We start from the raw sequence: 24,289 nt of genomic DNA, 5'->3' as shown, positions 1-24,289 counted from the left end.
TGGTGCAAAACCTTTTCAAACTTTTGCAACTCGGTAATATAAAATCAGAACTATTCATGCTCTTGTCCATTTTGAGGACCTTTCACGTTGTCGTGGCAACATATAAATAAGTAGTTCATCATGCAAAATAGGCCTTTCTTTGAAATACTTCTTTGACTTTCTACATTTAAAAACAGAACATCTTCGACAGTAATGAGCCAATTACAATCAGAGAGTGTGCAGACACGAGCCTCCACTGTTTGTTCACTTAAACCACCTAGTGAGTCATGTAAGCTTGCTCCATAGCGTCACATCCAATTACTTTACAAGCTTACCGACTTTGTTCATTAGAATCTTGCACTTTTGGCTAAAATGTATCCGAACATTTCACTACAGCGAGCAACACAATGGCTGTTCTTTGTAGCTGCTGCTTGATTTGAATGAAAAGTTGTTTATAAGACAGTCGCCCTCAGAAAAAAAACTGACAATTTGCAATGCTAATCCTGATTAAGTTACATCTTGTGAAAAGATCTGATGGCTCTCTATATGAAATATTTCCAGCCCCTTAAGCTTCGGTGGTAAATACGATATGTAACTGAATAACTCTATCATTCCAGTCTGGTTTCACCATTTTGTGGAATGAAATTGCTTCATAAAAACTTGTTCAATGTCTAGTGACACTGTTCCCTTCAGCTACATACACCTCATCTTCTCAAGGTGACAAAACAAGAGTGAGCCAGACAGGTTATATAGAGAGTAGCATACAGAACAGAGTTTTGGACACACAACTGCATATTCCATATGATCAAAGCATCGGAGGCTAATTTCCTAAAATATCTAATCAAATGTATGTGACAGGAATTCTAATGTTTGCGGTTTCATTTGGTTGGAATTAGGGTGGAATTCTGGAGAGGAAAAGTGTCGCCAAGTGTAATCTGGAATTAAGTATGCATCTCAGGTTTTCAGTGGGAATTACATGAGCAAAAAGGTTATTTAAAAGCCACCGTGGTAAAAATGACTGGAATATCAAATCGGATCTCTTTGACGTACAGGTCAGTTATTGAAGAAATATTCAAATTTAGAGTTGACATGGTGCAGGAATATTTACTTCTTTTCTGTCAGTAAACAACCACAGAAAAAAAAACTATGTATGCTTACAATAATTGGCTCGCGGTGTATCTCTTGCACCGGAAAACAGGTGGCTTTTTATCACTTCAGATTACATTTGCTCAAGGTCATATTTGAGCCCACATGCAGGACTTAAAATGTTCTGCTGGATTTTGAACAAGTAAACGCTCTCAGCATCATATCGTTATTCACATTAGTAGCCTCCAAGGCTGCAGTGTTTATTTTTATTTTATTTTTTTCGGGATCCTGTTTTCATTTGGACGAACACTGAGCCAGGGTTTCTCTAAGGCTGACGAGGCTGCTCGCTGAAGCCTGCAGTCCTTTTGTGAAGCATGTGTTTCACCGCGGCCCTCGGCTTTCTCTGAGGGGCTTCTTCCTGGGGAGACTGCCAGTGGGAGCCCGCTGCCACGCTGAGCTGCAAGATCTGAGACACTGCAACCTCCCAGCATTAGCATCTCTTAATGCAAAACAGCATGGGGTCGGCCAGTGTTGGCTTCAGTGCAGGCGGACTCCCTGGTGAAAGGGGCAGCGCACCACCACCTCACAGCTGACCAAGCAGGAATGCTGAGCCGCGTAGAAGGCTCGGGGACGTGGTTGTGTGTGAATTCAAATAAGTCTTCATTTAAGCTGCTTAATCATCCCCCTGTGTCTACAAGGATGAGGGGGGGAAATGTGGTTAAAAGAGGTCATCCCAAGAAAGTAATTCATCCATAGACACCATGAGGAATGAAAACTATCTGAGGCTAAATAATAATTTAATGAGTAGCACATGGCACTTGCATGCCATGCCCCTGTTTTTCTGAACATGTGAGATTCCAGTTTTTGAGTTGACATATCAAAAGGAATTGGCTTCTCTTGACGTTGATGTTGAGTTATCAATGAAGTGGGGGCGAACAGACAATTTGTCCAGTTCCATTCGACTTGCTGTTCGTCAGCGCACAGAGACCATGGATAATGCATTTCGCATACCTACATATCTTCTTTTCATTGACATAAATTGAGATGCATTACTTTCATTCCATGATAATTGCAGACCATCTGTGCCCTCTAACAAAATCTTCAACCTCTTGATGGATATGCAGCAGAGTGACATACAGAACAGAGCATACATAACCACTCGTCTTGTTCTTTCTAAGGCAGCTCAGAGAATGACAGGAAATCCATTTGATCTCAAAAAGGGAGAGAGAAACATATGCCAGGAGCAGTCCCAGTGGATTAGGCTGCACATTGTGGTGAACCTCAGTTAAAAGCAAACGTTTTCTTTTAATTGTTTTGTTTTATTGATAGATTTTTCTCCCGTCCCATTATGCAATGTGTGTTATTTATTTTTGAAATTGACTTTTGCTAGGGCTCACATTGCTCAACATTAAGATACTGCCTGATCTTACATTGTTGTTTTTCTATGGACCGCAAGAGAGCTAGCAAACACTTCGTGGAAGCTAATGGGGCTCCACGTAGACTGAATCACTGTGACGTCGCATTAACAACAACAGTCACTTTGGTGAGACAACCGGCAGTTGATGTGTGTTGTGGGGATATGAGAATTTGGCAAACTTATTTATTCCTGTTGGGATGTTGTGATCCGACCTGTCTGACATTTCTGCTGGACTTATGTTATGTACTGTGTAGCATGTTTGATAATCGAACTCTACCACACAGTGACATCGGACTGCCGGTCGGACTAATGGCTAGTTTTCAGTACATTTTCAGTCCATGAATGAGATTTACACGCTTCTCGAAAAAAGAAAATTAAATTGTATGTAAGCTAGTACTTGACACATGGCTCTTCTTCCCTCGAGTTATTCTAAACAATCATGTGAATGTGCTCTATAAGGAATACAGAACAGAATGTCACAAAATACACTGTGTGGAACTTGTTTTTTCTTGTTAAAAAAACTCATTTAGTTTCCACAGTGAAAGCTGGTGGCAGCATGTGATATACTTACACAACAGCAGGATTTTTCTCCTCCAGTTAGTAATGAAGGTGAGCTTATGTTCCGAATCAGAAGGTCTTTTTCCCCTTATTCCCATAGAGAGAGCCAGTGAAGAGCTGAGCGTTAGACCCACCATGTGTTGTTTGTGGTACCTGTTACCTCTCAAATGAGTTCAGGAAAGACAGCTAGTATTCCCGCATGGCTCTTCCCTTCAGACTTTTCTAATGGTGTAGGAAACAGCAGGGCCAGCAGAGAGAACCAGCTTCAGGGAGCCGTGAGAGAGTGCAGCTTCACTGCCTTCATGATAAATTCTATTTGTATTTTTATAGACAAATGCTACTCAACTGGAAATTCTGCTCCTGTGATTAGCCATAGGGGCTGTTGCAGTAAGCAAGATTTAATGATTTATCTGGGCACTGGATAGCTTTTGATTAATTCTGTATCGAATGGCTCACACCTCAGCGCGTTGATTGGGTGTCCGGGGCATGTCATATCACTTTATTTCATCAGGTGTGACCATTAGTGCTGGGGATTTTATCCACTGCCCTTATTCAGAAATAGCCGCTCTCCCTGGACACGGCAAGGAGTGATAAAAAGTGGGAACCCAGTGTTCCTCCAAATGTGACAAGCTCCAAAATGATGCCTTCGAAATGTTTTCCAACTGCAGATATCAGCGACTGTAGCTGTTTTTAAAAGTTTTTTGAATACCAAACTTCATACGTTTCTGTGATTTTATTGACAGATTTAATTTGACGTAGATTGGTGAAAATGCATTCAAGAGTGTAAATGTACTGTTACTGCCGGTTATAAATAGGTATATTAAAGAAAAATAGTTAACCGCTGCATACAGATGATTTAAAATAGCTTGCATTGATCGCTTCTTACAACGCAAATGCTTCCTACTTAGGATACCTTTATATCGTCTGAATATACATTACGTGTTTAGTGACATAAAGTCTTGTCTTTAACATATAGATTTGCAGCTCTAATGTGCTGTATTGAATTGTTTCCATGACTACTGTTGCTGATGATTGTCAGGCAGGACATGCACCAGCCGATGTGGAGGATGGGATTTGCAGGAGTACCTCTCAGTTGTGGAGTGGCATCAGTACCGATATGTGGTGAGCTGCTTTGTAGTCCAAGAAACAGGATTTTTCTTTTCCTGACCCACTAATAAAAGTTTTCTGTGTAAGTCTTGTGCAGAATACATAGTTTTCTATAGTGTAACGCAGCTAGTTGGGTTTGACTAGAACAGAAACTGAATCAAGAAAAGTTACCCTACAAAAGCTTTATCTGCTTTAACTTTTACGGCTGCTGCATTTTATTTGAAATAGATGTAGTTACAACAACAGAGCTTTTGGCCAAGTAGAGTACTACACCCCTGTACAAGTAAGCAAAGTATGTAAGCTAAGCAATACCTCAGATGAACATATTATCATATTTATGACAGTTTGAATTATTCATTTCATGAGATTTGATGATTTGTATCATCTTAACATAAAGCTCAATGCACTTCCCAATAATCCATACAGCAGTCTACATATGATAATATATAATTTAATAATACATTCACCAACATCATCAACTTAATATAAATAAAAATCACCCAGAGAGCACTTACAGTATGTCTAAATGTGTTATTTTGATAAAAGAAATGTATTTAGACTTCAGGGTTAGGGTTTTTGGTTCAGGATCAGTATCAACACATGCCCAGTGATTCACAATCATGAGATACATGTGCCTGATTATTTGTCATTGAAGAAGCCTGGGTTCAGCAGTGCATAAGTTAATATCCAACAGCCTCAAAACTCTCACAATGTTGACGCTTCTTAAAATCCCAGATTATAGATCCTCAGCCACAAAGTAATCATTTGTTCCTTAAGCCGTTATCTGTTTAAACACGTTAAGGTGTTAAAAAATACCCTTTCTTTGTTTCATTAAAACTCTGGGAAGTTTTTACCAGTTTTAATTTTATAGTTTTGCCATTTGACACCTCACAATCTGGCCAGTTGCCTCCTAGCAATTATAGCAACTTACCATTAGACAGACATTCCTGTTATCTCTCAGGGTGGGGGGTGAGGTCCTAGCTAATGAAGTGGATTTGCCTTAATTACTTGTCTAGAATAGCATCAGGAGGCCTTAACCGGTGCCTACATCTGTTAGGAAGAAAAATGGAAAAAAGGCACATTCCCAGACTGAATGGTTATCTTTAGGCTTCTGTTTTGAATGCCATGTGAAACTTTGGCTATTGTAGCAAAGTCTCCCTCCTCTGTCCCTCTGATAACAAATGAATCTCCTTTTCTCGCCAGTTTCGTTGTGCAAAGCCGGTCAACAGAAAACCATTAATTTTTTTTCTGTCCTTTGGATAGTAGTGAATAATTGTTGCTGATTCAGCACATCTGTGGGGGTCGTGTTGCCCTCTGCTTTGTCTCACAAACTGTCTTGATTCTCGGCTATCTGTTCATTCCTACAAAAATAACAGTGAGCGTTTACCTGGCTGTTGAAGATTTGCTGGTTGGATGAGGGCAAACATGCATATAGTCAAGCAGTGAATTTTAATCATGTTGGAGTGCTTATCTAGTTCTCTTTCGGTCGAACATGCTCCACAATGCATTAAAGTGCAGCTGGCTTATATGCAAATAAGTAGGCAAGTGAAGTAGGCGAGTTTAGAAATACTTCTCTGCAGATTGTAAAGCCTGTGGGGGGCACTACATTTAAATACATGATTATATTGCATGGTAACTGACAAATTATACAATGTGACTGGGTTTTTTATTCTAAATATGAATACAGCTCATGAAAATAAGACTTTTTGAGTTCGAACAAGTATTAAAACTTGACTTTATACTGGTATACTGGGACATTTTATTTAAAATGTGGATTAGACTTTAATCTAATATTTATAATTATTGTTTTTTTTTTTTATTTATTTACTTTTCACACAACTTTTTTAATTTATTGATACATCCAGTTTAATAACCACATTTAATTTCAAATGATTGCAAATCTTTTGATAAATGCTCAAAGGAAATTTAAAAGTGAATTGATATGAATATCTTAATGAATAACTTTAATATTGTAGTGTTTGGCAAAACCTTCTGATTCTTTATAAACATAAATAAAACAGAATGTGATAATCTGCTGATTCCTGTTGACAATATACTCAACTGAAGGTACAATAAATATAATATATTCAATGTTGTACGTCATCAACTTCATTGATTTTTGGAAAGGCGTAGTCTTAGCAAGGATGGTCCGAGGTTCACCACATTATGAATCACATGATCGTACTGTATTAAAGATATTGCCACTTGGGCTGAGGAACATTTTGTAAAACGTTGTTGGCAAACACTGTTTGTTTGCAAAATGATTAGATTCTGTTATCATTTGTACACAGCGTCCCAACTTTCTGGATTCAGTGGTGTACTTTCGTGATGCTTGTGGTATGTAATGATATATTGATTCATTTCTGGGATAATTTTTGAAGCTGTATCATGACTCTTAAAATGTATTGCAAGAAGGATCCTCAGATGAGTTACCAAGTGTTCAAAAAATGATTTACAGTGCTTGTAAACTGTTTGCTTGATCGTCATAGGAAGTAAAGTATTTGTTTACCAAGCAGTAAATGCATTCCAGCGCGGTGACGCATTTGTCCTTGTGATCTATTGCACCGCGTATGTCTGTGTGTGCTGTCCCTGTATCGAATTAGCATAACCTTATTAATGGCTTTGGGGATCAGGTACATTACTGAGCAGGAGGGAGGTCATCAACAACTGTGTGGTTCTACCTCACACCAGTCCTGTTCATCAGGACCGTGGTGCGTCTCTCTCTCAGTGGCTCGGCTAATTACGAGGGCAGCATTGTGCAAAAGAGTGCACAGTATGGAGCCATCTGTCAGTGCAATAGACACATGACATAATGCATGAGACAGCACTCTCTCCAAAATGAAAAAGACGTAAAAGGGTGTCTGTCAGTGGTTCATCCTTTAAAATATGTGAACTGTGGCAGCGAGCCAGCTTTAAAATTCAAGTCTGAAGGTGAAACTCAGTGTTAAATGTTTCATTAAATGTGCAAAAAGTAAAAAGAAATCTAGAAATGCAGAAGTTTTGGGAAACACTATACGTGTGTAGAATCCTTTAAAGCAAATGTGTATTGAAAGCCTTGCAGCAACTTTCGCAGCTGCTCGAGGATTAAATGCAGCACACTACATTCTTGTCCTGTTTTTCCCTGCTGAGTCGTTCGTTAGCACATCACCTGTGAACACAATAGGCTCTCTTTCCACTTTCCTGAAATGCCTCAAGCGCCGGAGCTTAACGCTACTTTGTGCACAGCACAACTAGTTGTGCACCTCAACAGTTTGCTTATCAATCTGCCTTGACTGACACATGTTGACATGGTGGCGTCTTGTTCGTGACCCCTCAAAAAATGTGAAATGACTTGTGCGTGCATGTGTGGCTTTAATGAAGGAGTTGATTATACGAAATAAGCCTTCTGTTTGTCTATATTTCTCTCTCTGTGCAGTAAATTGGCAATTTAGTGCTGTGGATATCTGTGAAATAAAGGAGGCTCGATGCTATAAAGAAAAGCCACTCTTTCCCTCTGTGGAAAGCCAGGAGTTCATTGATTGATGAATGGCTCAGCAGATGTGGAAATAAATGGGTGCAGGGTGCACAAGGACACTGGTCCTCTATCTTTTGAGGTGCAGAGCATATACAGTATGACCACTGGATGAAATCGGTTGTTCTTCACCTCATATCTTATCATTTCAAATGATGTAGAGTGACCACAGAGTTGGTTAAAGACCTTAAGACACAAGTTTTGGCTGCTAAAAGTCTCTGGAACAGTTTGTGACCAGTGCAGTCGCTTCTAATCAGGCTGACCACTGCAGATCTGATAATGGAATGGTTAGCAAAACAATTTTCTGTTTAAGGTTTCTGTTTAAAATCTCATATGTGCTCCCGTGGCAGTATTTAAGATTTTGCAGACAGAGTGAAACCGTGAAGGCTGCACATACTCAAACAACTTTCCCTGGCTGAATAAATATAAAAAAAAAGCCTGAAGAATTGGGGAGTTACAAGAAGAGGCCAGCTCGTCTGTTAACACCGGAGCTGGTGTCTGGTCTAAGTAAACAGTCTCTGGTCTCTACGGGAGGCAGAGAGCACACTCTGATGGAGACCAGTTGGGAGAAATAATGAGTAGAAGTGGGACTTTTTAAAGAGCGATTCACGTAACGGCTTTGTAGCTCTTCAGTGAAATTAATCTTATTAAGCTTAGGTGTTAATTTATGAGCTGCTGGGGAAGCGATGGCTATTCATCCGTAAATCATCCAAATTTTGAGGCTCAGGGAGTTAAAGTGACACCTTGAGGCTCTTTTTACACTGCTGGCACACACGTGCCAACGCGCTTTCACAAATCTTTTGTAACATGCATCCTCAATGGATCCGCTGTAGTTTCAAAACTCTGTGTTGGCGAACAGACTGTGAATGGGCATCTTTGATTGTTCTTACGAAGGTAACCAGGATTCAAGTGCCTCAAAGCAACAATACATTAGTAGAACTATATTTATTTTTACTTGTGTTCTTCTGTAACGTGTCTTATTTCCTTCCTCTTTTGTTTTTCAGACGGAGCCTTTCAAAACCACTCTCGGCTGCGGACGCCTCCTCTACCGCTCTCCCACTCCCACTCGCCCAATCATCACCATGCAGCCTCCATTAACTCCTTGAACAGAGGCAACTACACACCGCGGAGCAACCCGAGTCCCGCGCCCACAGACAGCTCTGTTCCCCCTGAGGGTCCAGCCAGTGGCCAAGACTCTGGCAGCGTGCAGGACAACTGGCTGCTAAACAGCAACATCCCCTTGGAAACAAGGTACTGTGTCAAAATCTACAATGTATAGAGATGTTGGCATCTGTGAGAGTGAGCTTGAGCTGATGCTATTGAACACAGGTTTTCATGCTGTCTGCTCCATATTAAATTACCACAGTGCTAACAAGGAGCAAAGCAATAAAAATGGAAGCTATCCTGCTCGGGGCAGAGGCCTACGTTTGTGATGAACATGATTTTGTGGCAAACAAGAGAAAAGTCCTGCTTTTGGGTCTTCGTCTGATGTTAGCAATCCTAACAGTGGAAGTTATTGAGTTTAAACAGCAGAGTAATTATAATCGGGTTGGATATGAAGCAGTTCTTGCAAAATTACATTCGGGCTCCCGTGAGCAGGCTTCATTGCTCCTCGACTTCAGCCCTGAGTTTTATTTATTTCATATTAATCAGTGTTCAGTTCTCCAGCACATTTCTCAATAGGAGGCCCTTGTGTGAAGTAGATCTGTCAAGTGTTATTGTAACAAAGGGAATATGTGTTGGTTTTCCTTTGGCTGGTTTTATTGCAAGGCACTGTGAAATCAAGAATAGCAAGGCAAATTATTTCAACCCTCGTAATGATCACATTGTACTCTACTAGCAGTTGATAAACTCCACAAAAATACCTACCTTCTCAGTGTGGCCAGGCAGCAGGCACTGAAATAAAAAGCCAGTGTGTAGCCTTTATTTCTAAGGAAATTATTAAAGATAGAAAATGATTTATCTCAAATCTGACGTTTTTGCAATCTACACTCTAGACATTAAAAGCCACACTATTGTCAGTAGTGTATATAATAAACAGGTTTCCATAAATGAAACTGTTGGCGACAGGAGAATCGCTAATAGTTAATCTGGCATGGCTACACAACCGGCCATGAACAGAATTACTGTCTCTTCCTTCAGTCTCTGTGAGACGGTTCAGTCAACAGGAAAATGAGCATCAAATTTGGCAGGTAGAAGGACAGTTAGTGCTGTAATGAATGATTACACGTCATCCAGCTCCAAAGTTAATCCTGCACAGGTATTCCCTGTGGAGGAGAAAACAGATGGTGTGGCTGAGAATGGCTCTGCAACAGGCAAGAGTTCTGCTCAAAACCACATATGTAATCTTTATGACCAAGTGCCTTGAAAGAAAATCGACTACTAAAGTTCCAATAATGAAATTGAAACCATTAGTAACATCCACACAGACACAAAAATATTAAGTGACACCTTTGCTTAGTTAATAGTTTTACAACAGCCGTCTCTCTGCACTTTTTTAAAATTTAATGACCCTTATAAATTCTGCACTGCTAGGTCGTATCCTGCTTTATGACTGGAGAGATGCCAGGAGCTGGTTGGCCCTGTCCTGCCGACCCACCATTTTCTTTAGAGTTTCTGCCAAACAACTCTGTCCCTTCATTAACAGTTGCATTCTTTCCCAGAACACACACTTGAGAGACTGTGAACAGATGAGGGATCAAAACAAGGCTTTTCTCTTGTACCACCGAATGTGTTCAGCCTGCCCATTGCATGTGGACAATTCATTTCTCCATTGCATTGCTGCAGTATTTTCTTACGGAACCAAGCTCTCATTGGGGGGAGTGTTATTGGAGAAATTAGACATGTGCTTGTAGACTTTGAGTATTAACTAGAAATGTGTTTGCATTTTTTTTTTTTTTTTTTTTTTTTTTTGGAGTGCTGCAACCATTGCATAAAAAACAACTGTACGTGAGGCAACTGTCCAGCTTGAAAACTATGACACTTTAATGACAAGCTCATTTGTAATTCACAGTGAAATAAAGATGGTTATAAGAAGTGTTTTGTCTTAATTAAGTGTTAGAAACCTTAAGGTTTTTACTTGTAAGTGATGCATTGTTCTCTCCCAACCACAACCATAAAGGAGCCAGAATACTCTAATGTATATCAGAGAGGAGCAAGACGCTTGCAGAGAAGGGCAGGGCTCGTACAAAACCAGGTATGCAGTGCCCAAGCAAGGGGAACGAGAGAGATAGATGTTATTTGTCTCACACCTTTGTAGAAGTAGTTTCCATAAGGGCCTTGGTTTCTTTGTCCCACGTCGTCTGTCTCGATCTCCCATTTGTTGTTGATGTTGCTTGGTGATCGCATACTGTATTGGCATTTCTGTGTTTCTTGCACGTACATCTCACACTAGCTTCATATCCATCTTTCCACCTGTGTGTAGAAACATAGCAAAGCAGACATTCCTAGAGACTTTACAGGACAACCTCATTGAGATGGACATTCTGGCATCAGCACGCCATGATGCCTCGTACAGCGACGGGTATGTTGCATGTTTGCTATCTGGCTCACACTACTGTCAGAATCTGCTTTGCCATGAAAACAATAGTGATGCCTGTGCTATTTTTCCATCAAGCATCCTCTGTTTTGAAATGCTGTCAATCATCAGTGTGTGTCTCCTGCAGTGCTCGAGTCTTTGCTGTATCTGTCCCTTCCCTGTTTAATACAACTAACAATTTGCATTAAGTCACATTGTTGGGTTGTATTGCCTTTGATTAATGTTAAGCATGACCGCTTTATGAAACACAGTCGCCCATGGTGTCTCCTATTAGTAGAATAGGGGATGTCAGAGATTTGTTCTGATAGTTATAAATAAAGTATGGTCTCAGTGACGTTCCACATCATACATTGTAATGTGGCATTCAATCACGTTCATGTCACTGTCGCTCGCAAGCTTCTTGTAAACTTGTCAGTAAAACGGCCTTGACAACAGTTCCGCTGCCACTGACTCTCTGATGGGGATGCTCATACGGCACTTGGACATGCAGCTCTACACATGTTTTCTGAGATAGCCAGCTATGTTCTTCAAGGGCAAATACATCGGTCCAACTCTGTGCTACGACATTAAATACTATATGTCTCGCCTGGACAGCCTTGACACATAGTTACTGGGAATTACTCTTCACCATGCCGGCATGAATACGTAAACATGAGCCAGCTGCGGTCACTAGCCCTGTAAATTAGATTTAATATTGATTCACAGCTTCGACTGAGCACAACCCAGTATGCTTTAGTGTTCTGACTAATCCAGCAGAAGCGTGACTATGGTAACAGTATTGAATGCGCTTGGAAACAGAATTACTTACCAGTGGAAGCGACTGCACTTGGATAGACAGTAACCTGAAGTATGATGATGATGATAGACATCCCTGAAAAAGAAATGATTCTGCTAAGACCAACAAGACAATGTGTTTTTCTCCAGGCACTTCCTGTTCAAACCAGGTGGAACATCACCAATGTATTGCACGACATCACCAGGATACCCTTTGACCTCCAGCACGGTGTACTCCCCTCCCCCACGCCCTCTGCCTCGCAACACTTTCTCCCGACCTGCCTTCAGCCTGAAGAAACCATACAAGCACTGCAACTGGAAATGTGCTGCTCTCAGTGCCATCCTCATCTCAGTAACACTCCTCTTCCTGTTGGCCTACTTCATTGGTGAGTCACCTCTCATGCTTCCATACACCAGGTTGGGTGCCTATACCTATCCGCCCCCAGCTCCACCCCCCACTTAACTGCAGACACTGGATGAATCCGTGCTCTATTGTGTTCCCTCCATCACCCGTTTTAATACAGTCCAATGTTCACTCTTATATGAGCGTAGTTATATAGGGACTCACAGATTGACTCCTCACCCACGCATTTCGTCCGAAATAACATTATCATTCATGGATTGGGTTGACTGAATCTGCAGAGATTGGCACTCCAGTTTCTTGCTCTTATGAATAGGTCAGGTAGGGAATGAATTAAAAAGGCATCAGCCATCAGACAAAAGAAGACTGCACATTAAGAATATTCATCTTATTCAATTTAAGATCCCCTGACCAGCATACCCAGGTGCCAGCCGGGTAAGGACTACCAGCTGCGATGACTGAGTTAAGCCATTAAATCAGTTCTGGTCTTTTTGTATGCTGTCAACCCCGCAAGTAATCATATTCATATCTGATAATGCAGTCATTTAAAATGCATCTACAAGATTTTCACTATTGACGTGAAATATTGTGTAAACAGTCTTGTTTAAGGGAAGGTAAGTGGATTCTGCAATAAATTGCTGTGATATTTTCTCTCCATATTTCTCAGCGACCACATATAGTGTTCTTACTTGGATTTTATGTTGATTTTTCATCTGTTTTTTTCAGCCTTGCAGGCTATCACTGTCAATAGTAGCTACTCATCTCATGTTTATTCCAAGCTGTCGGTCTGCCAGTGATGTAAAACTCAAGTCTTTATGATTGGCAGAGATTCTTCCAAATTTAATTTAAGTGTTCCCAACATCATTGCTGGCTTGAAGTTAAATCACTACGGTTAACTCTATCAAAGATAGCATAGCAAAAGCGCACATTTGCTTTAAAGAGAATAAAAAAAATCTTTAAAACAAATAAGGCCACGGGGCAGTTCATAGGTTCACTGCAACTAAAAATAGCAGGAGCATCCGCGGTAACTGTGCGGTTGAGAAGATAAGGAATGCAAAAGGATTGTGGGTAGATCAAAGGTCTGCTGCAAATGTGAGGTTGGTTTCTTCAAGTGGAAGGGTTTGGGGCATTTAAAGTTCCCTTGAAGTCAATATACAATAGATGTATCACATACGTCTTGCTTTATATCTCATCTAATCCAAACGCAAGTATCAGAACCAACAATGGCAAGGAAGTTGTCTTGTGGGTATTCTTAAGGGCACAGTATTTTAGAGTTTGGTAATTTCCTGGAAACTGATTTATAAAGAAATGTTGATGACTCATGCCGCACTCTGGGGCTCATACTAATTTTGAGTCCAATGAATGCTCTCTGAGTTTATATAACAGTCTCATGCTGCCATGGATGAACACTCTGCACAAGTCCCTCCCAAACTGCCTGTTTTATTGGAAACATACATTTGGCGGTGTAAAGAGCTTCCCACTAGCTGTTTTCATGCAAACTTTAAGAACACATCAAGTGGTTTGTGGGAAATGGGTGGGGTAAGTAAACCACACGTTGACTGACTTAGTGCTATAGCAGAGAGGAAGGATATTATAAATTATACTGAGTGAGAAGGTTGCATTGAGTGGGGGAGACGACAGGTAAAGCCTCTCAAAATGTAATGTCAAACAGGTATATTGGAGGTGTGGATTTGGATATTGTTGAACATCATTGTGGCCTTGATTGGCAGACAGTCCCAGAATGTTTTGAAAAAGCCGGCAGTACCCTTTTTCATTCAAGTAATGAAGGTTCTCCATTGTTACGAATTCAAATAAGGAGTTGATATACACTTCTATTTAATCTATTTTACCATATAAAATACATCTGATTGGCTGTGAATACCTGTTTAACATATAAATGGTTACACTGTTGAATTCAGTCTGGCACAGAAAAAGGAATAGTTTTTCAAATAGAGGGATGAGGAGAACGCCGTAGTTCATATGCATGAAGTCAGTGAAAAAAAAACAGCCAGATCCTTCCGCATGGCCTTCATCAGTGAGATAAATGGATTCTTCATTGAGGACATTTGTTATAGATATGTATTATGCCGTAACAATCAGGAAAGCTATCGTTTCTGCTTCTCCTTGCGGCCAGACGAACTAAAATCTGATCATTCATTATTCGTCACCAGAGCCATTTGAATTGTTTAATTTGAAATTCAGAACAGCGCTGGATTTATATATAAAAAAAAAAAGAATCAGCTGGTTGCTGCTCATGGTGATTATCCATGTGTCCCAGCAATTTGAAATCAATGGCAGCGGGTGTTAGCAAGTACTGGTTTGGCTTGTTGTATGCGTCAGCAGAACGGGTTGGCTTTAGGAGTAGAGATACAATATGTGTCTACAGTTTACTGCTTGTGACTTGGCCATAAGCCAGAGAGCCCCACCGCCCTGATAGTGCTTAATCAGACTGTGTAATTATTCCCTGCAAAACTCATACCATCTCCCGATGCACCACAAGTAAACATGTTGGAGACCAAACCTCACCCTAAGATCGGAATTTCCAATCAAGAACGAGGGCCATGTTTAATTAAAGGCTGATGAGAAAATACATTTAATTTCAAGTGCAATTAATTGTTGAGGCCTGTAATTGGGAACTCTGGGTGAGATGCCTAATGAACCCAATTATGCCTCGTGACAGATGTTTTGACTTATAGCACAGTTTTATTTTGTCACAGCTTTGTAAATCGGGACATTTTGAAGTGTAAAAAGGTCGGGGGTCAGAGACGGCACTATTTTCTCTGTGGTTGCTTGCTCATTAGCACATTTGTAATATGTTCCTCGTTTTAAGGACATCAGTATCCTCCTGTGTTCACTTCCATTCACGCTGGGTAGCTAGCCAAGGACAAAGAGGTTGGGCCCCAGAACATTTCTCACTGCATCATCATCATCCAACTCTGCAACACAGATTCTACCTCTACCTGTTCGTCTTCAGAAAATGACTGCTTTGGTTAATTTTGGCTTTCCATTATGCCAAGGTGATATTTGTAGTTCTACTCAAAATGAAAAAGGTGCTCATTTGGCTAATTTGTAATCATAAGAAGATATCTGAAGACCAACAATCCTTCAAGTACAAAGAGTTAATGGTGAAGAAAAACATGCTAATATTTCTGTCAGAGCAGCTGTATATTCTACTGATGTGCCAGCACAATATTGTATGTATTTTCATGGTCGGACATGAAATATGGATCGGGATTGGCTGCAATACAGAGCTGATCATTTCTGCAATAATTAAAGGCATGGTGATGGGGTTGAAACACAATGGAGTAATTACGGAGGATGCTATGTCTCATTCATCATTGAGCTACACTGAACACAACACTGAAGCTATACAGAATTTTTTTTTTTTCTGTGTAATAATAATGATGATAATATTAATACAAAATAAATTAAGAAAATGGTAAATAAAATCAGCCATCCCTCACTTCAGGGTGGCCAGAAAAAAAACTCTCTGACCACCCGAATTCCAGACACCATGATGAAAAGTATGAAAAGCTTCTTCGCTGATAGACTGAAAATGTTATGCTGAAGCATTAACCGAACAAAAGCAAAAACAAAGAGTCTACTTCAATCAGTTCTACATTATGTTGTAATAGTTTTTAGTTCTTTAGTTTTCAGAGAGAGGCAGCGTGGGAGTGGCGATACGTCTCTAAACTAAAAACTGGTTAATTATCTCTAAATGGAAATGTACAGATTATATAATCAGTTCTTTACCAACATGGATATTGCAAAAATGTATGTAGTTCAGTGAGAGTAGTGCAACTGACGGCTGCCTTGTTTCTAAACCTCAATCGCAATTTTCATATTCAATTTGAATATTAATAATTACAATACACTGATACAAATTTACCATATGGTTGAAACACTTTTCAATCCAGCCATATAGGATACTTTTTCAATGCTGTTTTTTTTAACACCTCAGTATAGTTTGCCTTTTTTTTAGATGTTCACAGTATTTGATGACTTTGACCAGTAAGTTGAGAAAAAAAAAAAGGATTCTACTCATCATGGCTTCCCTTGAAGTGTGCACTAGTTGGAAAGTGCTCTTCAGATCAGAGGATAGGAGCCGAGAATGCTGGCAGATGACCCACAGCAATAAGCGTGGACTTCCTCAGATTGGCTGAGAAGTCTGCTCTACAGTACAGTACTACAGTACCTCTATTTCCTAATTGGCACATGGCGTGACCCAACTTCCTGCCAAGAGATAAGCGAAAGGAGGGCACAACATGTGCTCAGGAAAAAAAATGGCGAAGCTACGAAGTTCAGTTCTCTTGACAGGTCAGTGGCATCGCTGGAACACACACACAGCTTGTCTCTGCCTGTAGCCATCTCATTAGAACTACCTTGTTATTCCTACAACCTGCCAGTCTTCATTTTGCAGCCAATGCAGCAGCCTTCTGAGTGTCACTGCGCTGCGTTTGCAAAGTTTGAACAGCGAGAAAAACAAAATCAGGAGACTTTGCTGGCTCTGATCCAATGCTCTGCATATCATAGATACCAAGAAGGCGTTCAAGTAAATCTTTATGGATGGGAGGCCTCTTCAACCATTTTCCATTAAAAGCCTCAGGGACGGATGGGATAAAGAACGGGGCTCACAAAGACGTGATTACTAAGACTCTTGGAATGACACCCTGCTTGGTGACTTTGCGATAGCTCTGCCAGCAACATGCACTGACTCCTCTTCCATTTCGCCACTCAGCGTAGAGCTACAAATCAAAAGGAATGTCTTTCTGGATAATGACAAACAAAAGCATCTGTCCCTTCACTGATTGTCCTCCGCTGACACAGTCACTTCCACAGGCACCGGACAGTCACAGAACACGTGTTGGTGTTGTAGTTGAACTTTCACCATCTTAAGGAATATTGAATTGTGTTTTTCCCTTAAAAAATACACAACCTGTCATTTTCTTGTCCATCCAGTTCCTCTTAATATTTCGGTAAACGTGCTCAAACAAACCTTTGTTTAATGTGCATCATGAAAATATCAGGTATTCTTTGAACGTGCGGGACACATCCAGTTTTACTAAAGAAAGACTCTTAATCTTGGACTGGCTACTCACAGAGCTCTGTCTGCAGGAATCAGGCAGGAGGGTGTTCTCTAATACATCTGTGTTTGATTGAGTTTCCTCTGGGAATGACACAATGTATTCCATTCATCGGACACCTTCGTTTAGTTTTAACTACCAGTTGACACACTCTCATGTCATTTCGGTTATTTTGAAGTTAACAGCTGAGTCTGGACAACTGAACCCTCCTCTTCCTCTGGGGAATTAGCCATCATTTTGAACTGGAGACATTTAATATGACATCCATTGCTTAACAGAGCAACTTAAGGTCTTTTGTTTGGTATTTGACTATTAATAAAGGACTTTTTAAGATTTTACCTGGATGGAGACACAGTAGCGTTGAAACATCCGTCTGTTTTTACAATTAAGGGCTGTGATCAGTGGGCTCCCGTCCTTTTTTCATCTGAAGTTTGCTGTCCATCCTCTGAGAAGCAGCACCTGTTTCAACTGAGCATTTTTATTCAGTGCACTGAAAACTCACTGTTATATTGTGTGCAGCATATTTCACTAACTAAAACAATGCTAATACGATGCTCCGATCCACATAGTTTCAGTCTTGTTTCGATGGGATTGTATGGTTCCAACTCTAGCCATCATATTTAAGTATACAGCCTAAACATTAGATGGACTTAAGCCTGGCTTTGAAGGGATTAAAATATCTTAATTAGCAGACATGAGACTTCTGGGTGAGGAGTAGGTCCTGAGTGAGGTGGTAGTACATGGTGTGCTTACATCAGGTTTTTGTTCAATATGTTTATGGACAACTCTGAGACCCAGGGCACGGTTATAATGTTATCACCACATTCTCTAGCCTTGTGGGATTAAAACACAAAATTGTTTCGACAAAAACATCACGTACTCCCATTCGACTCTTATTTTTGTTCATGTGTCGACTGAAAACATTTAGCTCGGTAAATTTAAAGACGCATTGGCAACAGCTAAATTGTCAGTCATTATAATTTGTGTTGCATGTGTTTATGTAGTATCATAGTAAAGCTCTTAGATCTTTATGTCCTACTAAAAAAACGTTTTTTTTCACGGTCACTAAAAGGCTTATTGGTGACATGAAGATGCCCATGCTGTTATAAAAAGAAAAACATGGCAAGACATTTGAAGAAAACAGCGTTGAAGGAACCGGAGAGGTCTTAGGCCAGCTACGGTCTAAAAACTGTCAGATAATTTCACTCTTTATAATTGAATTGTATGGTTATTTACTTGAGGAGCTTAAAAGAACCAACAAACCAATAAAATAGCTATATCGAGTTTCTGGGCCTTTTCTGCTGACTGTTGACTTCCAAGGTGGCTTTTGCCTTGCTAAGCTCGTCTTGTCCATTCTCTTATTGGTGATCTGTCATGGTCAGCCCCTCCTCCTCTGTCCTGCACTCTGCTGCAATTGTTCCAGAGGACATTTCTTTTGTCGACCTTGTAAAATATCAGCATGCTTCATCCGCTGTGTTCGCATTGAAAACACCCATTGTGTCTCCCTGCTGATGCGTTTTTTGTTCCTTTTGTCCCCTAGTTTTGCAGGGGAATGGTAGGGGAATGGGGTTGTAAAAAATGACAGGGCACTTGGGGATGGACCGTGCCGTTGTTGGTGCGGTGAGACAGATGTTGTCCCGTGAGGTCAGGATAGCATTCATCTTGTGATCTCACTGCTCAGCACTTTTTGCGAAAACGCCATTAACCATTAATCCACTTATTGTTCTTAATCCTTGTGGAATTCACTTCCTGTTCCTCCATCTCACAGCTGTCACCTTTGGATAGTTACCCCCCCAAAAACATTTCTGTGGGGTTTACTTTGTATTTAATTTATAGTATGATTTATTTATCACTTTTTGCGTTGATAAAAAAAGCATGAATTTGATCTTAACGTGAATCAATTCTGATGCTTCCCTGTGTTTGTTATTTCAGCCATGCACCTCTTTGGATTAAACTGGCACCTGCAGCCCATGCAGAGACAGATGTACCAGCTGTCAGAGGACAATACAAGTGGCCTACCTTTTCCTACTGATCTGAGCTTGCCACCACTTGGCAACACAGGCTTGGAAATACCTGACCGCAAGGGAAAAGATGACAGTAAGTGCATTTTCTTTTAGATTAAACTCATATAATCCACGTCTTCCTAATTTTGTTTTCCAAATAATACTTAACTTACTACATGTTTTGAACAGGTTATGAAACAGTCTCAGTTCATTTCTGATGCCTCGATATGACCTGCTTAAGCACCCGAGACCAACAGAGAGAAGATTGGCTATTTCTGTGTGGTTACCAGGTTGGAAATCAGAGCATTAGTAGGCAATGTTGTTAACTTTAGCTTTCTCAAATAGATTGCTGTGACTGAGCAATGGAATCTGTTGTGCCCATACAGGGGCCGCCAGAATCGACGGCAGAATGAAAGCTGCAGCTGCTTTAAATAAACCAACTTAAATGCATCTTATTTTTTTCCCAGGATTATTTGCGGGACTCTGTAATTCACTCTCGTTTCGGAGAACAAGACTGCACAAGAAAAAAAAAAAAAAAAAGTTTTTCAAATCTTAAAGTTTACGGATGACATTTTGGAGCTCAAGCAAGTTTGTTATTATTTTGTCATCCAGTTTCACATTGTGTTTGCATGTCTCCGTGGTATGCAACGAGATCTGCATTGTAATCCTATGAAAGTTGTTGTAAGTGGGAAAGTGTTATTTGTTCCTGGAGGGAGAAAATGGGACAGCTTAAGGGACGGAGTATCCAGGGGCTGGAGGGGGATTAGCCACTCTGTCCTCTTCAGAACGGATGTGATCCTTTCATCTCCTCGTCTGGGCTGCCTTTCCTGGCAGCCAAAGAAAGCATGTGCTCACCCCACGGTACCAACTGCTCGACTCGAGGAAAGTTTTCTCTGTTCCATTCTCGAACAAATGGGCCCAGATTTAACCATGTGATTTGCCACTGGCAGACTACAATAGGTAGAAGATGGGGTCATTACCATATAGATGAATCCAGGAGTTGTCTTTTTCATTTACCAGACAGCAGAAAGTGTGTTTAGCTAACAACAAGCGCGACTACAGCTGAGCTTAGACCCCGGCATGGCAGCCGTTGCTGATAGGAAATCAATAGCCATGGTTTTCTAAATAAGTCTCATTCTGCGGTGCTGTCACCAGAAACAATGATGAGCTATCTAATGTTTTATCAAGGTGATGCAGATGTGTACCGCGTTGAAATTCAGTGTAGCTCCCTTTTTGCAGTCTTGTCTCTCCATCAAAGCATTATGCCGTAGTTTAGCTTGCAGTACAACAACCATTTATTTAACCGTGAGGCCCATTATCACTGGTCTCGGCTTATGATTTATTTAAACAGCCTGATGAGTACACCATTAATGTGCTGCATAAATACAAACACACCCCAACATGTGGAAAATGAGCCTGTGTGTTGTAGCATTATGTAAAGCCCAGATCTGGGAGACAGGGAGCGTGTCCTGTCTGCTCCGATAAAACCCGTCGCCACTGATGGACTTTTTAGAAGACGGCCATCTGCTGTGCCACGTGTAACCTAAAGCCGAATCTGCCACCGAGTCCTGGAGGTAGTTTGTATGGACGTCTGCTTTAGTAGACATCGCTGCTGAAATTAGCTCATCTACATGGGCAAACAGATGTTGCCATTTCCACGGAGTCCAATATGAGGTGTATTATAGAGCATATGGACCCTTTTTGGCAGTGGATGGGCCAGTACCTGAGTGGGTACTGGCGTTAGAGGTCCCTCTCGACTATAATTCTAATTTTCACTGTATTACTTTTGCTTTAATTGTAACTGTATTTTATCACAGTGTTAAAGCAGTTGGTCTTTCCTCCATCTGTTCTTGTTCTGCCTTTTAAATCAGGTTTTTCATCAATTTCCGTCAGTTTACTTTGATGAACGAGATTTACGACATGTATACAGCCCACAATAAAACGGCAAACGTGACATGTTTTAGCCAGCAGCTAAACAACAAAGTGAGCAAAGTTTGATCCCCCGTTTTTGATATCAGTGCTTTAAAATAATAAAAGCTACCAGGGGCCTCATTGATAAAATCCCTTACGATCAAGTTTGATCTTAAGGATCAGTAGTTATTTATAAAACCTACTTTGATGTGAAATAATCTTGACGTGATTTTCCTCCTGGTTATGTATGGGTATTGCAGTTCGGGCTGCATATGCGCCACAGTTCTCTCTCTCTGCCCCACCTCGTTCCCTGCAGCAACAACATGCTCCCAAACTGCTCGTTTGGCTTTGTCTGTCAACCCGCGATTTAGGCCATTAATTAATACACGTTTCCTGGCTTCAGCGTCCTCTACCACTCCCGTGATCTCGTCATCCCAAAATTCTGATTTCCTCTTTTGGGCCATGGCTACTCCTGACTGAACCTTAATTCTTGCTGGCATTATATTCTTTATAGATGAGTCCCCAGGTATTGAAGCATATTTCATGACTTCATTTTTAACAGGATTTTTTTTTTTCATTTGCCATTTCAAAAGACAAAACACCCCAGGATATAACTAGAATTCTGTTTGAGGATCAGACTGATATTCAATCAAAGGATTCTTACTTTTGCACCCTCTCCTCCACTGGAATTGGGACTGGAATTGCTGGCAATGGTCATCCATAACATTTTTTTTTCCACGGCTGTCAGCGATGTGATTGAATATCTGTGATATGGTCAGACTATCATGCTTCAGCAGACTGACTCCCTCTGCCCTCCGCATGCTGGATTAATGGTGTGATCTCTTTGACCGATTTACTTTGTGTGCAATGCAGGCAAATTGGACAGCTTGTTCCCTGATGACAGCTATATAGATATGGGGGAGATTGACGTGGGGCGCAAGGTCGCGCAGCAGATTCCTCCCGGTATCTTCTGGAGGTCCCAGGTCTTCATTGATCATCCCATGTACCTGAAGTTTAATGTGTCCCTGAGCAAAGATGCCTTAGTGGGAATCTATGGAAGGAGAGGCCTACCTCCGTCACACACACAGGTGGGAAACATTTGATTGTCACTGACACCCATTCATCTGTTACTACATTATATTTATTGCATCCCGTTGTGCTTATTAGTTGCATGAAAAGAGACAGTAGTTCATTGTAAATCTGAGACTGTGAAACAATTTGCAATAATATCTGCATAACATACGGATTCAGATTCTTTTTCCATTCTTCCTCTTCCACGGAATATAAATTGGGATATTGTTTAAAAAAAATTCTATCTAACCGCGTGGGAGTGTGTCAGGAATACAAACCAATTCATAAATCTCTCTATTGTATTATGAATCGCTTTCTTTGTTGCAGAAAGGATTTATAGCAAATTTGTTTCAGGTTCAATATCATCAATGAATCACACAAAGATAGGGGGGCTCAGGGGCCAAAAAAGGGAGGTTTTTCGTTACGCTAATTTCCCATCTATGTGCAGCACTGAATCAGATATAACATGTTATTAATCATATCTGACTGCTTGGTTCACAGAGTTTAGATATCCGCTGTAAATGCAACTGCGGTTCAACAAATTCCTCATAGCGTAATTTTTTGTTTTCATTAGTGTCCGATGTGATTTATTTTCCAGTCAAAAGATCATTTTTGTCTCTCTCCCCTATTTTGACTTCAAAAGAAATAATCTCGGAGTGGAGTTTTCGTGCTGTGACTGATTACACATGGAGTGGCAGATGAATCAAGATTCCCTTCTTTATGTAGATGAAAATGAAACGCCGTCTCATTGGTATTCACTGAGTCACTTCTAATATGAAGCAAATCGTTGCAGATGTTATTTGGTAAACACTTGCTTTAAAAAAAAATGTCTCCAGCTTCCCTTTTTTGACTTAAATAGATTTAAACATGACTTTTCATATACGATACTGTATATGGACTATGAAATGATCACAGCCCATCCAACCCCAATGTGCCAAGACTTACTCAAGCTCCTCTGGAATGATGAGTTATTCATGCAGACCAAATGATGCTCTGCTATAAAGAGGGCTGAAAGCACTCAAGTCTCATGTGTCACTCTTAATGGCGTGTCTGCGGTCCATCTATCAGTCTTTCTCACTTTCTGTGTGTCTGTCTGCAGTTTGACTTTGTGGAGCTTTTGGATGGGCGGCGGCTCCTGGCCCAAGACATCCACGGTCTGGAGGGGCCTGTGGCTATGCAGCGGAGCTTGGTACCCATCACCACACACGACACGGGTTTTATCCAGTACATGGACTCAGGCATTTGGCACCTGGCCATCTACAACGACGGCAAAGAAACTGAAACTGTCTCGTTCCTTACAACCGCCATAGGTGAGTGCCCCGGGCATGACCTGCTGCTGAAACCTGTAAAAGCAATCCATATAATCCCTGTAATACCAACTAGCAGAACCCCACAGCAAACAGGCCAGACTTGGGGCATGAGTCAGTGGCAGTTTTAGGCAAATTTCGATAGCAAAGGAAAGTGCAGGTTAATCAAGGTGAAGATGAATATTACAAAAATCAGGACATCAGTGCTATCCTGCCATGCCCCTGAGTAGGGCATTGAGAGATCATAATATCCTCATTACCCTGAGTGTCTTCCGAGCGAATCAGGGGTCCAGCTTCTGGGAACCATTTGCATACAATTCAAAGTATGATTGTACCCTCCTGCTAGTGCCATTTTTGATCATGATTTGCTCCAATTTCCATCTACTTTCCATATATCAAAGTGAGGTAGAGATTTCTCCCCTACGACTGACTCTGTATGGTATCACGGCCGTGTTTCAGGCGTACGTCCTCCTTCGTGGAGGTGATGTCGTTTTGTGCGTTCCTCTTTGTTCTCCCTTAAGCGCCTTTGATTAGCGGTGGTGTCTCACGCAAGGTGTGAGAGGGCCCGAGGTGTCGACTTTC

General features: G+C 40.9%; 1 protein-coding gene across 15 annotated transcripts in view; it reads left to right on the top strand.

The window, feature by feature from the left end:
* tenm4 (teneurin transmembrane protein 4) overlaps positions 1-24,289 on the top strand; it is a 157,060-nt gene that overhangs the window by 59,906 nt on the left and 72,865 nt on the right. For 7 of the 15 annotated variants that reach the window (XM_030396579.1, XM_030396601.1, XM_030396592.1 and 4 more), the window contains 7 exons: positions 8,663-8,909; positions 10,780-10,854; positions 11,083-11,181; positions 12,121-12,356; positions 19,348-19,512; positions 22,203-22,417; positions 23,500-23,710. In XM_030396579.1, coding sequence (XP_030252439.1) covers positions 8,663-8,909; positions 10,780-10,854; positions 11,083-11,181; positions 12,121-12,356; positions 19,348-19,512; positions 22,203-22,417; positions 23,500-23,710 — 1,248 coding nt within the window. The remainder of the gene's footprint in view (positions 1-8,662; positions 8,910-10,779; positions 10,855-11,082; positions 11,182-12,120; positions 12,357-19,347; positions 19,513-22,202; positions 22,418-23,499; positions 23,711-24,289) is intronic. The other 8 variants (XM_030396680.1, XM_030396665.1, XM_030396672.1 and 5 more) reach the window with 3 other exon arrangements.

Source organism: Sparus aurata, chromosome 2, assembly GCF_900880675.1.
Source record: "Sparus aurata chromosome 2, fSpaAur1.1, whole genome shotgun sequence".
Classification (NCBI taxonomy): Eukaryota; Metazoa; Chordata; class Actinopteri; order Spariformes; family Sparidae; genus Sparus; species Sparus aurata.
This window is presented reverse-complemented; position numbering and strand designations above follow the sequence as displayed.